The sequence below is a fragment of the Leuciscus leuciscus genome (assembly GCF_965113295.1).
Source record: "Leuciscus leuciscus genome assembly, chromosome: 1".
In the NCBI taxonomy this organism is placed as follows: Eukaryota; Metazoa; Chordata; class Actinopteri; order Cypriniformes; family Leuciscidae; genus Leuciscus; species Leuciscus leuciscus.
This window is the reverse complement of record NC_138725.1, coordinates 27,100,933-27,117,941: the sequence shown is the minus strand read 5'-3', so window position 1 is coordinate 27,117,941 and position 17,009 is coordinate 27,100,933. Positions and strand designations below refer to the sequence as shown.

The following is a 17,009-nucleotide window of genomic DNA, read 5'->3' as shown; positions in this document are numbered from 1 at the left end:
TACTTTAAACTGTATTTAAACAAAGAACGAACGATTCAGTGCGTCGGCGTCCTCATGACGGCTAACAGTTATGCACTTCAATCTATATGAATTGTCTTTCACTCCGACAAATGAAAACATGGACTCTAAGTAGGGCCAGGGGTGGTCTCCTTCCTCACCGCCACGATCACTCGAAGTTCTGGTTCTTCCATCTCGAAACAAATTACCAAAGCTCAAGTGTTCTCAGTGGAGGCAGGCAGCAGAGCGAAAGGCAGAACGGGAGCACGCGCGGTCTTCTTGATCGCTTGATTTGCTGGGAGAGCTTCTTCAAACCTGGTGACAGAGCCATCTACCGCTCTGGCAGTGATAATGTGGGTTTGGAATCATTCGTAAAATTTTTATAATTGTAACGAGTAATGATGCAGCACATAAAAAATGTATCGGAGTAAAAGCATTACACTCGTCGAAAATATGTACTGAAGTAAAAGTGGAAGTAGGAGAAAAAAATAATACTCTAGTAAAGTACAGATACAGCCTTTTAGTACTTAAGTACAGTAGTGAAGTAGTTCTACTTCGTTACTATACATCTCTGGTCGTAAGGACAAAACATGCAACTCTTAGAATGCAATACACAACATAAACAATTCACAGAAATTATTTTGTGTTTCATTTATAAACTATAACTCGCATAAAAAGTGTATACGATTGTTAAATTTACTCATTTTAATTCACATCAGCAAAAGTTTATTTAAACTGTCAAGAAGAGAAAACAATCTGTTCATTCTCTCCCTGTTCTCCTGTGATCGCCTCTGTCTCTCTCTGAAATATCATGTCCTCCCGAACTTGCTCCATCAGCTCATCCTCTCAGTCTCGTTCGCACCGCTGTGAAGCAATCGGCCTTCAAATGCAGCCTTTGGAGGATGCAGCCCCTGAATTGGGACACAGCTTTTGTTTCTCAGCACATAAAGATGAACGATGATCTCAGACTGTGGTGATGTGGTTTCTCCACTGCATGGATCTTCATGTGTATCTTCAGGTGACTTTTAAAAGAGAAACTCTTTCCACACTGATCACACGTGTGCGGCTTCTCTTCTGTGGATCCTCTCATGTGTTTTCAGATTTGATGACTGACTGAATCTCTTGTCGCAGTGTGAACACTTGTAAGGTTTTTCTCCACTGTGGATCCTCTCATGCACTTTCAGATTTGTTGAATGACTGAATCTCTTGTCACAGCGTGAACACTTGTACGTTTTTTCTCCAGTGTGGATCTTCTCATGCACTTTCAGAGTTGATGACTGACTGAATCTCTTGTCACAGTGTGAACACTTGTAAGGTTTTTCTCCAGTGTGAATTCTCTGATGCAGTTTTAAACAGTTCGCTGTAATAAACGTCTTTTCACACTCAAAGCACATGTACTCTCTCACACCAGTATGTTTTTTCTGATGCCTATGTAAATGTTGCCGCAGTGAAAAACTCATTCCACACACAGAACATGAATGAGGCTTCTCCTTCGTATGAACTGTCAGGTGTGCCTTCAGGTTTAATGACCCAAGAAATGTTTTTCCACACTGATCACATGTGAACGGCTTCTCTCCGGTGTGGATCTTCATGTGATTCTCAAGCCTTTGTTTGGTTGTGAAACTCTTTCCACACTGATCACATGCATACGGCTTCTCTCCAGTGTGGATCTTCATGTGTTCCTTAAGATTAGATTTTTGTTTGAAGCTTTTCCCGCACTGATCACAAGTGAACGGCTTCTCTCCAGTGTGGATTCTCATGTGAATCTCAAGACTTTGTTTGGTTGTGAAACTCTTCTCACACTGATCACATGAGAACGGCTTCTCTCCAGTGTGGATTCTCATGTGAATCTCAAGACTTTGTTTGGTTGTGAAACTCTTTCCACACTGAGTGCAGGTTGTAGATTTCTTGGCTCTTCTTTTCTTTAAAAATGTCTGTTTAGTCTTTGAGCAACTCAAAGGTTTTTCTCCAGATTTGACATGATGTTCCTCGTCCACTTCACTCAGTTCTTCACTCTCCTCCTTCACTTCACTCAGTTCTTCCCTCTCCTCCTCCACTTCACTCAGTTCTTCACTCTCCCCCTTCACTTCCATCAGGTCTGAAATGAAATGTGAAGAAAGAACAAGTTAAATTTTTAGTACATAAAGGAGCCTCAAATATCCTGTCGGATACTCAAGGAACTTCAAAATGTAATTTAAGTGCCTCAAAGCTCTTTCTCCTATAGTAGGGTTACTGGAGGAGCATTGACAATCTTTGAGGTTCTTGCTGGAACTTATGGGATCCTTTAAGCACTTTGTATTTAGTTCAGAGGTTCTGGAGTCACCTTTTCATTACTATGAGACCTCGAAGTGCTTTGGGGGAAAATAGAGGAACTTGAATGCGATAAAAGGGTTATTGGAAGATCTTTTAACATTTAAGTGGTTCCTGGAAGATCTCTTATGTTAAAGCCAGCATCTGGAGGAACCCAATGGTTCAGTGAGGCCAGAATAAGATTATTATTATCCTATTATTATTATTATAGGCTACTTAAGTTTGATTCAGTATACATACCCAGGTGAAAAAGACGTAGGCCTACTATTAAAAATGTACTTGAGTGTGTTTTTAGTAGGCCTACAATACAAATATACTTTAATACATTTAACAGTGGCCTACGTTTTTATCACCTGGGTAGCTTACATTTATTTAGTATCTATAGACCTATTTTATTGATTAATTTAAACCTTAAACAATAACACTAAATTATAATAATATTAATAATAAGAATTAATTAATTATTATTGAATAAATAATAGTAATAAAATAATAATTTTACCTACTTCTTCATAAATTATTATTATTTGAAGAACCAGGAGGAGAAAAGTTTTATTCTGTCACGAAACTGCTGCTATTCCTCTGCTGTCGTCACTTCAGTGATCCTCGCGCTGCTCGCGCGCAACAAAGCTCAGCTGATCGACGTCATCGGGTAACGGCTCCGTCCTCTCATCAAAGCTTCCGCCGTTCGAGGCTCTCCATTACAAGGTTTGTAAACTCGCCAAATAAATATAAATACAGAGTCTACTCACTATATATTCAAACACACACATATATACTAAATTTATTATACATTACTACTTTTTTACAGTGTTTACCACTCGTTTATTGCACAGTATCTGGTATGAAGGTTTTAGCCGCGATGCTAACTAACGTTAAATGGAAATTATTGACTTATTGTCTTAGATTGATTTAGTCATTCAATTCAACATATTCTGTAAAACTGTGTCTTCAAATTGCTGAGATAGCCTAACTAATGTAGCTGATTCCTGCTGTCGTCATTGGCGTTTGTTATGAATAACAAAAGCAGGTTAATATAGTTTGGTCTGTTTTTGTTTAACATTAGCCTAACTTTACTTACTAAGTTACATGTTGATTACTTACTAAGATACTGGTTGATTTCGCTGATCGATTGCTCCTGTCTGCCTCGTTGCCTTGCCTGCTGTGAGTGTGTTTGTTTGCTTCGGTGCTGTAAGCTCCGTCTTAGCCTTGTATTTCTTTGTTTTGAACCATCATTTACTACCATTTCTAGTTGTTTATACTACTACATTTTACCCAACATCTCAGATTAAACTGACATCGCTAGCTTTTGTTATTAGTACTACTAGCACAAAACGCTAGTAATTCGCTAGCCTGTTAACGCGCCACCCGTGCGCTCAGGTATTTTTATTTATTTATTTTTCTCTCGCGCGCCCGCGCCTTTGAGTTCATAAAAGCTCAGGTGAGTAAGAATCACTCAACAAACACGGTGAGTAATGTCTTGTCCTGTTATTGTCACCTGCACTTCATGTCACATGTTTAGCATAGCCTTCTCTGTCGACAATATAGGATTTATATGTGATAAATGTAAGGAGACAGTTAGGTTGACAGAGAAGATTTCAGAATTAGAAACACGCATCCAAACTTTAATTGAGGATAGTAAGAGTGCTAGAGCTTCAGATGTTTTGGATGTGCATAGCATAGTGAACACTTTACATGAGTCGGTTCCGGCTGAAGTAGAGCCTGTGCAGCCGGGCAAATGGGTGACAGTGAGGGATCGCTCTAGTCGCGGATCTAAAAACCACTCTTCCGTTCCGATTACCATAACAAATCGATTTGCCCCGCTCAGTGAAACACCCACTGAGAATGATTGTGCCCTAGTTATTGGCGATTCTATTACACGGAACGTGAAAATAGAGACACCAACCACCATAGTCACATGTTTGCCGGGAGCCAGAGCGCCTGACATCAAAGCAAATTTAAAAGTGCTGGCTAATGCTAATCGTAAATTCTCTAAGATCATTATTCATGTCGGCACTAATGATGTTCGACTCCGCCAGTCGGAGATCACCAAAATTAATATTAAAGAGGTGTGTGAACTTGCAAGTACGATGTCAAGGACTGTAATTTGCTCTGGCCCCCTTCCTGTTCGCAGGAGTGATGAGATAGTTAGTAGATTGTGTTCGCTTAACGGTTGGTTGTCTCGGTGGTGTCCGCAACATAATATAGAATTCATAGACAATTGGAAAAGCTTTTGGGGCAAACCTGACCTGTTGAAAAGAGATGGTATTCATCCCTCCTGGGATGGTGCTGCTCTTCTCTCTAGTAATATGGCTCATAGTCTTAGAGCTCAAACATGACAATCTGGGGCTCAGGTCAGGAAGCAGACAGACTGGCTAAACCGACCGTCTGCTAGCGGCCTCGCGTCACCCAGGTCAGATAAATCACATCACATAGAGCCTCTTTCACCTAGCTATCATCATATAGAGACTGTGTCTGTTCCCCGAATTTGGAAATCCAAAAAACGTTTTAACCCATCTAAGGTTAAAAATTTAATTGATGTTCAACAAATAAAAAACAGCTATAATACAGATGAGCAAATGCTAAAGCTTGGGTTGCTGAATATTCGATCGCTTACTTCAAAAGCACTCATTGTTAATGATATGATTTCAGATAATAACCTAGATGTGCTGTGTTTGACAGAAACCTGGCTAAAACCAAACGATTACATTACTTTAAATGAATCAACCCCGCAAGATTACTGTTATAAACATGAGCCTCGTCTGAAATGCAAAGGAGGAGGTGTTGCTGTAATTTATAGTAATAGCTTCAAAACCACTAAGAAATCAAGTTTTAAATATAATTCTTTTGAAGCATTGGTGCTTAATGTAAAAATATATAGTGTAAACGATAAATCACGTTTGAGATTTGTGCTGGCTACTGTATACAGGCCACCAGGGCACCATACAGACTTTATCAAAGAATTTGCTGACTTTCTATCAGAATTAATATTGACTGCAGATAAAGTACTAATTGTTGGTGATTTTAATATACACATCGATAATGAAAAAGATGCATTGGGATTGGCATTTAAAGACATTGTAAATTCAATTGGAGTTAGACAACACGTGTCAGGACCTACTCATCGTCGTAATCATACTCTAGATCTAATATTATCACACGGAATAAATGTTGATGCCGTTGAAATTCTGCAGCAGAGCGATGACATCTCAGATCATTATCTAGTCTCGTGTAAATTACATTTAGCCAAGGCTTCAAAGCCGACTCCGTGTTTCAAATATGTGAGACCTATCACTTCTGCTACTAAAGATTGCTTTATTAATAATCTTCCTGATCAGTTTCATCATCTCAGCATCCCGGATAGCTTAGAAGAACTTGATATTGCAACAGAAACTTTTAACTCTCTCTTTTCCAGCACTTTAGACACAGTTGCTCCGTTGCGCTTAAAGAAGATTAAAGAAAATAGTCCAACGCCGTGGTACAACGAGCACACTCGGGCCCTTAAGAGAGCAGCCAGAAAAATGGAGCGCAACTGGAAGAAAACGAAACTAGAGGTATTTCGCATTTCATGGAAAGAGAGCTCGATTACTTACAGAGAGGCTTTAAAAGCTGCTAGATCTGCTTATTTTTCAACCCTATTAGAAGAAAATAAACATAATCCTAGGTATTTATTTGAAACGGTGGCTAAACTAACGAAAAATAAATCTTCAAGCCCAGAAGTTTCCAAGCAACACAGCAGTAATGACTTTATGAACTTCTTCACTTATAAGATTGATAATATCAGGGACAAAATTATAACTATGCAACCGTCTACTACAGTATCGCATCAGGCAGTGCATTGTAGCCTCCCTGAGGAAAAATTTGATTCGTTCGTTGCTATAGGAGAGGAAGAATTTACTAAACTCATTAAATCATCTAAATCGACAACATGTATGTTAGACCCTATACCGACTAAGCTACTGAAAGAGATGCTTCCAGAGGTCATAGATCCTCTTCTTAATATCATTAATTCATCTTTGTCTCTAGGATACGTACCAAAAAACTTTAAGCTGGCTATGATTAAACCGCTTGTTAAAAAAACGCAACTTGATCCTACAGAATTAGTCAATTACAGGCCGATCTCTAATCTACCTTTTCTGTCAAAGATATTAGAAAAGGCAGTATCCTCACAACTGTGTTCCTTTCTTGAAAGAAATGATATCTGCGAGGATTTCCAGTCAGGATTTAGACCTTACCATAGTACCGAGACTGCTCTCGTTAGAGTCACAAATGATTTGCTCTTATCATCCGATCGTGGTTGTATCTCGCTATTAGTGTTACTCGATCTTAGTGCTGCATTTGACACCATTGACCACAACGTTCTTTTAAATAGATTAGAACATTATGTTGGCATTACGGGAAATGCACTAGCATGGTTTAAATCATACTTATCTGACCGTTATCAGTTTGTAGCAGTAAATGATGAGATGTCTCATCGATCACAAGTTCAGTATGGCGTACCACAAGGCTCAGTACTAGGACCGCTGCTGTTCACTCTGTACATGCTACCCTTAGGAGATATCATTAGGAAACATGGAATTAGTTTTCACTGTTATGCTGATGATACTCAGCTGTATATTTCTTCAAAACCTAACGAAACTAATCAATTCACAAAATTAACGGAATGCATAGCAGATATAAAAAATTGGATGACTCGTAATTTCCTACTTCTAAATTCTGAAAAAACAGAGTTTCTAATTATTGGACAAAAAACGTCCTCACGTAATAACCTAGAATACTGTCTAACACTCGATGGCTGCTCTGTTAAGTCTTCGTCGTCGGTTAGGAACCTGGGTGTGCTCTTTGATACCAATCTTTCATTTGAAAGTCACGTGTCTAGTATCTGTAAAACTGCATTTTTCCATCTTAAAAATATATCTAAATTACGCTATATGCTCTCATTGACAAATGCGGAACAATTAGTTCATGCGTTCATGACCTCAAGGCTAGATTATTGTAATGCTCTACTGGGTGGTTGCCCTGCACGTTTAATAAACAAACTACAGCTGGTTCAAAACGCAGCAGCTCGAGTTCTTACCAGAACCAGGAAGTATGACCATATTAGCCCAGTTCTGTCAAAACTGCATTGGCTCCCTATTAAACATCGCATAAATTTTAAAATATTGCTGATTACTTACAAAGCACTAAATGGTTTAGCTCCGCAGTACTTGAGCGAGCTCTTAACGCATTATAGTCCTTCACGTCTATTGCGATCTCAAAATTCCGGCCAGTTGATAATACCTAGAATATCAAAATCGACTGCTGGCGGTAGATCCTTTTCCTATTTAGCACCAAAACTCTGGAACAGTCTTCCTACCATTGTCAGGGAAGCAGACACACTCTGTCAGTTCAAAGCCAGATTAAAGACACATCTCTTTGACCTAGCATTCACATAATACATTATAGACTTCTATAATTTAATGTTAGGCTGCATAGATTAGGTCAGCCGGAACCGGGAACACTTCCCATAAATCCTGATGTACTCGTTACATCATGAGAAGAATGGCATCTACGCTAATTTTAGTGTCTGTGTTTATCCCGAGGTTTTCCTGCAGCCTGCCGGATCCGGGCCGTATCCAGATCTGACGATGGACCTTCGCCTGGACCCGATGACAACGCAGTGCTGAAGTTTCAACTAGTCTGTCCCTATGGAGGATCCCTCTACCACTCTACAGATAAGGCGTTGTCGGGAAAATTCGTTTCGCGTTCCTACCCCTAAGCGACAAAATAAAATAAAATTCTTTATCAAAATTTATAAGGAAAGACAAGTACTTTTACTTTGGCTTTTAGGCTTGGCTTGTAGGGAAAATCCAAACCTGCGTAATTTCAAATGCACATAACTATAGAACCCATTCTAAATGCGCATGTGAACGCCATCAGCGTTTCTCACAGGTTCGCGTTTAAAGTCTGTGTAGAGGGAATGGTGTCGTCTTAGCGGCCCCTAATTTAAAAACAAATGATCGTTGCGACGGAAGCAAATCAATCAAAACTAACTTTAGATGGAAAATAACTTAACTCTGCTATAAAGCCAAAACAATCTCTGTTACCTTAAATTATACGCTTATCTCTGTGAAGCTGCTTTGAAACAATCTACGTTGTTAAAAGCGCTATATAAATGAAGATGACTTGACTTGACTTGACTTGACATGTGCCGTCATTCTCTCAAATACCATTTTAAAGCCATTTACTGGTCAATAAATATTATGTTGTGAATAATCAGCTTTGTTCTTTTGTTTCCCCAGAACAACCAGTACATTTCTAAAATAATCTGAACATTTCAGAGGCAACATTGAATTACAGTAAGTTACCTATACACCACATGCAAGTACTTTATTACTATGAACTTTCTCTGTGTGAAATTGTATTGTTTGACTGTGTACTTGTGTTTTTTAATCAGTTATTCTCTGAATCTTCCCTCATGCTCTCAAATCTCATTCATGTTACTCAGAAAAATAATATCACAGGTTTGGAGCCAATAATGCTATGCATTTTTATAGGCTATACCTTAATCATATGCATTTGAATATAAGACATTTGAACCCTGAATTATAACTTCAAGTTTAGTCTTTTTCGACAAAAAAAAAAAAAGGAAAAAGCTATTATATGGCTTCATAAGACTTACAACACAACCCATAACACATGAGTTGTGAACTCATTGATTATTTTTAGGATCTTTTCTGGGACATTTTTGGAGCTTAACCATTTTTACATAAATTGTTGCATTGAATTGAACTAGACAAGTGTACATAAGAATAGTTTCATGAATGAATTACACAATTTTTTTCTGCTTGTGTTTCATGCAGTGATATTGAATGGTGACGGGTTGCATTATGCCTGAGATCTGGTTTCGGGTTCCACAGACAGAAAGTCAAACAGGTTTGGAACGTCACAAGGCTGAGGAAATTATTTAAATTTCACAACTATCACTTTAATAACCTTACTAACAGTACATTTTGTACTTTGCAGGGATCTCGGTAAGCTGAAATACAAGTTTGATCAAGAATAAAAATCCTCCTGTAGACCTGAAAATCACTGAAGTGCCTGGACCATCCACCAGAAAAGAGGAAAAACAAACAGAAAATGAAGCTGATGCACCTTTTCACTTTTCTAACTCGTTAAGTACCTCACGTGTCCCTTGTGAAGATTTTATAATTGATTGCATTTTATGTTGCAGTGAGTAAAGGTGCATCACATTTGTGAATTTCGTGAAATGACACAGGCAAAAATGTCCATTGACCATTGTCAGCAGTGTAGCGATGTAATGTATGAAGCACCACACAAAATTGCTGATCGTGTGGATTCTTATTGAAATGAGTGAATTCACCAGTGAACATTCACAGAACAACAGATCATTTTACTGCACCTTAACTCTGTTAAAATGGAAAATGTTTTCTGCTTGTTGTGACATAAGGAATACTGTTTCCGGGTCGAAGCCTCTACTTCTACTTCCTCTCTTGTTTCTAGATATTGAGAATACTCAACAACCATTTATGGGAACTGTTGATTCAAGTCACACATTTAAGCTTTTCAAAAGCCATAGTGTACATTACAGTCTCCAGTCTCACGGCATCCCAGACTTCAACATTTTATGATTCAAAATAGCTGAATAACTAAACCATCTAAGATTCGGAATAGAGATAAAGGTTAGGATCATAATTTTCAGGAATATAACAGCACAATGAGTGTATATTAGCACTGTTTGTTGTTTGTTTTTGGCATCCGATAGAGCTTTTGGACTTGGAAACAGTGACGTCAGACTTAACAAGTGGACTGAAACATGTTTTAAAATTAAGTGAAGATGGACATTTTTAATTAGTCAAAATTGTTATAATTTACATTTATTTATTACTTGGAACATGTTTTTTCCATGCATTTTGTTGAGATGTCTTTTCTTGTGTAGCTTATTGTACACATGGTTGATTATTCATGTTACTTATGTATTATACAATTTTTGTGTGTGTATTCATTGATATTAATCTATTACTAGCTTTTTTTTCCAAGTGCATGGAAGTGTATGTATTAAAATGGATCTAAAATATGTAATAAACCATTCTTATTTTGTATTTGGTTCAGTTTGTTTATTATAATAGAAGTTAATGGTGGTAACCATAGTAACAACATGAAATTAATTTAATACAAATAAAATAAAATTGAAATTTGGTTCCTGGAGGCACCCACAGTGGTTCCACACAGTGCCTTATATAAGAGTTCCTCAGGAAACCTGTGTGGTTCCTCAGAGAACCGGCCCTTTTTAAAGGGTGCCTAGAGGATCTACAGACGGTTCCGCCGGTGTGGCAAAGTGAAGAACCCCAAAAGGTTCCTCCAGGCACCTTTTATTTTTACAGTGTTGACGCCTGCCGACCGGCAACGGTACATTGTCAAATTAACAGCAATAGGTTATGATAGCCCTTATTTAATAAAAAACTACCAAATGGCTGGAGGTGTCGTTTCCAGACATATTTTGTTATCTGGTTGAATCTCCAAGACATCGCGGCAGCTGTAGCGGTAACATTAGCCTATAACTCAATCAACTTATGTTGCATACTATAACTCCATAAAACCTTGTCACTTACCAATTGTACGTATGCTTCACTCCAAACTATTAATCCTTTTGTAAAACGGTGATCAGTAGTACAAAGTTGCAGAGGGACTTTGCTGACCTGACAGTTATCCCTAAAGTCCTCTAGTAACTCACAGACTGCAGTCTACTCCATAGGTTCACGGCTCGCGTCATGAGCCTTCAGCTGATAACGCTAATGTGAATGAGAGATCCCTTATGAAAAACAACTATAGGAATCTTGAAGTATTTTGGGACAAAATATTATAGTAATCCTATAGGAATACTATAGTATTTTGGGACAAATAGAAGTACTAGAGGTATTACAGAACATCACATAAGTATTATACACTACTATAGAAATCTTATAGGATTACTATAGTTCTTTTTCGTAAGGGATGTAGACTAGTGTTGCACGGTGTACCGATACTTCAAAAGTATCGCGATACTCGGAAATTAAAAACGTCACGATACCTAAATTTATCAGTATCGATACTTAAAAAAAAAAAAAAAACGCCTCCCATATGGACGTCTGTGTTTTTTTCCTGACGCACGCAGCAAAGAACCTGCCGCTGTCAGTGTCATGTGACAAAACACTACAGCGAGATGGCTGCATGTGCGAGCACAAGTGGTCCACGACTCGTAGAAATAGATGACGCGAGGAGTGACATATGGAAGTACGTTGCCTACCTTTCTCTGTTGCACGGTGAACCGATACTTCAAAAGTAAATCGGAAATGAAAAACGTCACGATTCCTTAATTTATTAGTATCGATACGCCTTCCAGATTTGTAATGCCGGCGACACACTGACTGCGTGTCGTGTCCGTTTTTATTTCGGCTCCCATGTTAACTGCCTGCGTGACACACGCGTCTGGGCGCAGCTCGAGACGCGCGGAAAACGTGTGCATGCTAGAAATAGAACCGACGCCTATTTTTCACGCGACACGCAAGCCTGTTGGAAGCGTTTCCAGGCAAAATAGAATAGGAAAAGATGTTTCTATGTCATTTTGACACGAATACATATTAATAAATGACATTTTGATGTTTGAAAGTTTTGACATAAATACAATATAAATGTACGTAGCCTATTTTGCCGTCAACACTGCCGACGTTGTCTTTGCTGCTATTGCTATATATTTATGTTTAACATGAAGTATAGGCCTTCCACAACTCTCTCCCCACATGTCAAATATATCACCAATGAGGCTTATCATATGTTACCAACAGAGCCGCCTTAACCTAATGTTAGGCCCCGGGGCTGAGAGGTTTTGTAGGCCCCCCATCCCCTCAATTTAAAGAGTCTCATTTAAAAAAAGTGTAATAGCCTATCTATAGGTAATCTACATCACAAAATGCATTAGTTTCTTTCGAGACCTACAACAGTGATTTTTTTAAATATTGTTTTTCATTTTAATATTGTTATTAACAAATCACTGAGCACATAAACACAAGACACTTTATTTAACAACCACACACAGCAACTAAATTTCAACTTTATGCAAATGAGAAGCGATTTTCGCGAGTGACGACCAATAGGAAAGAAGCCTTTCAGAGGAGCTCAGCTCCCGTCACCGTCTCGAGTGCAGTGCAGGCAAGACAGAAGAGTTCAAGGGCGATTTCACTGTTTTATATGATTTGACTGTAACTAACCACAAACATGGATATAATAAAATAATGCATGGAAAAGAAACTGTCGACAGTCTCAGTGAGTTTAATTCATACATTTATAGTTCGAGTGTTGTAGTTTTATGATGCAAGTTTAGCACTGCTGCAGTTCATTTTACAGTGCATTATGTTGACTATTAGGGACAAGAAAATGTATTAGCCTATTTGTCAAATTCGGATGACGTTTTAGTAATTGATGACAGTATGAATGAGTTTAATTTGTAGATTGATCGATCGTTAATCTAGTAAATGATTTAATCCCTGAACACTGCTGTGTGTAATATAAAAACACTCTCCCAACAGCATACTGTTTCTTTTGAGCCTAATTCCTAGTCAAATTAAAATGATATAGTTGTATAATATCACTTGTGGTGGTGTTTTGTATAGATGTGGCCAGACGAGCAGTCTCGCCTCATTCGCGCCGCGGGACCTCTAGACGCGCGTAAACGCGTCTATACAACACTGAAATCACTCGCGCCAGACGCTCTATTCGCGTTTGGTGTGAACGCACCTTAACAATAACATTAGAGCGACAGCACTACCAACGCCCACAAGCGACTAGCGACATACAGCGACAAAATCTGACAAGTTAAAACAATATGACCTTTTCAGCTCATCATGAACCTGAACATGGGAGGCCCCTGAACTTGGGAGGCCCCTGGGCTTCAGCCCAGGTAAGCCCGTGCTTTAAGGCGGCCTTGGTTACCAATATTAAACATTGTTTAATATAATCGCTGTTCATATTTTTATTCAAAGTTCAGAATCAAGATAAAGCTCTTATGTTTCTTATGATAAATGAGATAATGCTGCTAAATTTATAAAAAAAATTTACCTTGAATGTCATTGCTCTAATTTATTTTTTATATTTTTATATTTCATATTTTGTTCAAATGTTTAATATACCTGCTGTTCATATGCTCATTTATTAGTGTGTTATATGATTAGAATGTTGTCCCGGTTTTAAAATAAAGCACAGCAATGATATTTGAGAGTGTTTCTCCCTTTTCAGGAAAAGTATCGAAAAAGTATCGAAATCGCAATACTTGACTTGGTATCGGTATCGAAACAATAATTTTGGTATCGTGACAACACTAATGTAGACAAAACTAGCCCACCACTGCCTAATACGAGTTTAACACCCACTACTATATCACTCAGGGATCTACTCACACAGTAATCTCAAAAAAGAAAGTTCAAAAGCCATTTTGTCCTCATTTCCGGTTCTGTGTGTTTATTAGGAAGGATGTAGAACATCAATTCATAATTTGTTTGTTTATTGGCGGTACAGAAAACGGTACAGGCAACTCTTCGGCATGATTGCCCCGTGTATTTCAATGAGCGCCAAGGCAATGTTTTCCCCCACGGGCTAAATTCACATCACGTGACGGGGCGTTCCCGGGGGCGTTCCCAGACCAACCGTCTGTATCTATGAGTTTTCATTTTTATTATTGCTTGACAAATTTCACAATTCAATTCTTGTGATCTTGATTCAATATCGAATCATTTGGATAAATATTGGGTACAGAATGTTAATTTTCCTCCAGAAACTCACCTAATGACAGCATAGCCTCTATGGGACTGACAGGAAGAACGAAAGACTCGGACCCGAACCCGAACTCGAGACTCGAAAGATGAACTAATCGTTTCTGTTTCCGGCCCTGCTGTAGCCTATCACACACGGCACGGCCCAGCAGACAGATCAGAGTCAGACACTGACGAGTCGACAACTAACGTCTCGAGACACGAGAGGAGGAGAACAAATGTGATAAATATGAAGTTGCAAAGGAAAGAACGTCTCGGATCAGGAGTTGAGGTGAACTAACAGAGTCAGACTGAAATAGCCTGAATTTAAGACCCAACAACTAATCAATTAATAAAACATTTCGGTTTCTTATAATTTGGCTTTGGCTGCATTACCCTATAGTTTATTTTTATTCTTTTTACAAATGTAATCAACATTTTCGTAAGTACTAGATGTGTTGGGCTATTTAACATGCCATTTTAATTACAGGGTTTCTGCAGGGTTTGGTCAGTCAAATTTAAGACTTTTTAAGACCTTTTTATGACCATTATGATTGAAATTTATGACCTACACGAATTACGAAAAATCATTAAAATTCCTTTCAAAAGTTTATTTTTTTTATTGACTTTCATTGAAAGTAACAAGATGTATTATTTAAATACCTAAAGACAGCTCCAACGCCTTCTTACCCAGTGTGCAATATGCTTGATACTGATTATTTGCAACAGGCTTGAGCCAACTACTAAACACACCATCTTTGAGCCATGGCTCGTTAAATGTACACTTTCCCATTGTGATAGACCGGGAGATTTCAGTTAGGGCTGGGCAATATGGCCAAAAACAATTATCACGATAATTGTTTTATATTAGTCAATAAGACTCAATATCGATAATTATCACGATAAATGTCAAATCTTTATTTCTTTCAAGTTTAAAGGCAGACTGTTGCTTCTAAGTGAAAGTTGTAGAAACCAGAGCTTTAATTGTGGTTTTAAACTAACTTTACTCTTTATTGTCAGAAAATATAATGACAAACACTTGCTAAAACAGGTGAACATTTCACAAATCTGAGGTAGGACATTCAAACATTTGTCATTTGTCCTTAACAAAATAAAAATCTTTTTTGGGAAAATAATTACTTAGTTTCTGCATGTGCTAATAGGGGCCAAGTCTTGAAACAGGTTTGTGTTGCCTAACTTTGATGGCACGTATCTTCAGGAAATGTATGAAAAACAGTAGCCTAAATACATTATTAAATACTGTAAATATTCCATTAGTCCTTTAATACATTATCAGCACTAATAATATAATACAATTCAATATGTATATCCCACATGGTGCAGTTAATATTACTAGGCTAACATTACAGTAAATCCATGATAAATGATGGGAGATTGTAGACGGAAAAGCCTTCAGACTGTATCGTTGTGCAGAGTTTCTCCTGTTGGTCAGCGCTGTTTAATCTGCCTTTAAACTGGTTTAAATCACTGAGACAGTGTGTTCTTCGCTGAATTCAAGCACTTCTCACTGGATCTTGTGACCGAGACCGATCAGAGTAAACGCATCAGTTCTATTGAGCTCGCGCTGCGCTGCCGTTTGGACTTGGAGCCGAGCGGGTAAATGGTTCGTGTGGCGCGCGTTTCAAATGAGCGTTCCGCTTTTGGCGCATTTAACCTGTGCATTTAACATTATGCCGCCAGCGCATTTTCAGGGGGAAAAAGCAATTGTAGAACCAACGAATGAACGAGCATATCAATTTAAGACGTGGCTAAATGAAATTTATGACCTTGTATGGAAAATCCGGACGTTTTTATGACTTTTTATGGCCTAAAATTCTGATTATTAAATTTAAGACGTTTTATGACTTTTTATGACTCCGCGGAAACCCTGAATTATATTATGCTGAAATGAACAAAATGACTCGAAAAAAGATTCGTTCATTTTGCTGAACGAGACTCAAAGATCCGAGTCAGTAAAATGATCCGAACTTCCCACTCATGTTGAGAAGAGGAAGAGTTGCTGCATTAGAGTCATAACGTGGATCTAAGCGATTCACACCGGATTCACAAAAAAAGTTTGTCCTGAAAGATGGAGCAGTTCCCACTTTAAAAGCAGAATCTATTTTTTATGGACCACAACATGTAAGTACGCTTTATGCTTTGCCTTTGTCCCAGCAAACACAGAACGTTCCCCTAACGTTCCCATATGGTTCCCATTTTGTTATTTTTTTGGGAACCAAATAAGAACGTTCTAGGAACGTTCTCTGTAGGTTATTTTTAGCTTTTATTTTTATAACCTAAAGAGAACCTTCACAGAACGTTCCCTGCAGGTTATTTTTAGGTTTTATTTTTATAACCTAAAGAGAACCTTCCCAGAACGTTCCCTGCAGGTTATTTTTAGGTTTCATTTTATAACCTAAAGAGAACCTTCCCAGAACGTTCCCTGCAGGTTATTTTTAGGTTTCATTTTATAACCTAAAGAGAACCTTCCCAGAACGTTCCCTGCAGGTTATTTTTAGGTTTAATTTTATAACCTAAAGAGAACATTCTGGGAAGGTTCCCTGCAGGTTGTTATTTAATAACCTAAAGAGAACTTTCCCAGAACGTTTCCTGCAGGTTATTTTTAAGTTTTATTTTTATAACCTAAAGAGAACCTTCACAGAACATTTCCTTGCAGGCTATTTTTAGGTTTTATTTTTATAACCTAAAGAGAACGTTCTGGGAACGTTCTCTGCAGGTCATTATTTTAATATCACTTAACAGGCAGATTACCAACTGACAACGTCGTCAGTACGGTCCCCTAAGGTTATAAGATAACCAACAACGTTCAGATCTATTCGCAAAAACTTTTTATTAATGATATTTTAAATGATGTTATACATTTTAATTCTATATGTTTATTTAAATGCTGCGTGACTT

At 38.1% G+C, this 17,009-nt stretch overlaps 1 protein-coding gene and 1 long non-coding RNA gene across 3 annotated transcripts in view; one reads left to right on the top strand and one right to left on the bottom strand.

The window, feature by feature from the left end:
• Nucleotides 1-502: 502 nt before the first annotated feature.
• The window catches only part of LOC309501768 (uncharacterized protein), a 35,112-nt gene continuing 18,605 nt past the window's right edge, over nucleotides 503-17,009 (bottom strand). Inside the window, exon 2 of the mRNA XM_082174019.1 lies at nucleotides 503-2,095. Within this exon, the coding sequence (XP_082030145.1) occupies nucleotides 1,050-2,090 (1,041 nt within the window). The 5' untranslated portion in view covers nucleotides 2,091-2,095 and the 3' untranslated portion in view covers nucleotides 503-1,049. The remainder of the gene's footprint in view (nucleotides 2,096-17,009) is intronic.
• On the top strand, nucleotides 2,852-9,985 carry LOC309503244. 2 transcript variants are annotated; one of them, XR_014207579.1, is made up of 4 exons: nucleotides 2,852-3,015; nucleotides 8,589-8,645; nucleotides 9,150-9,222; nucleotides 9,313-9,985. It is a non-coding gene; the product is annotated as an uncharacterized lncRNA (long non-coding RNA). The 2 variants fall into 2 exon arrangements; XR_014207580.1 differs by lacking the exon at nucleotides 2,852-3,015 and having other exon boundaries at nucleotides 8,503-8,645.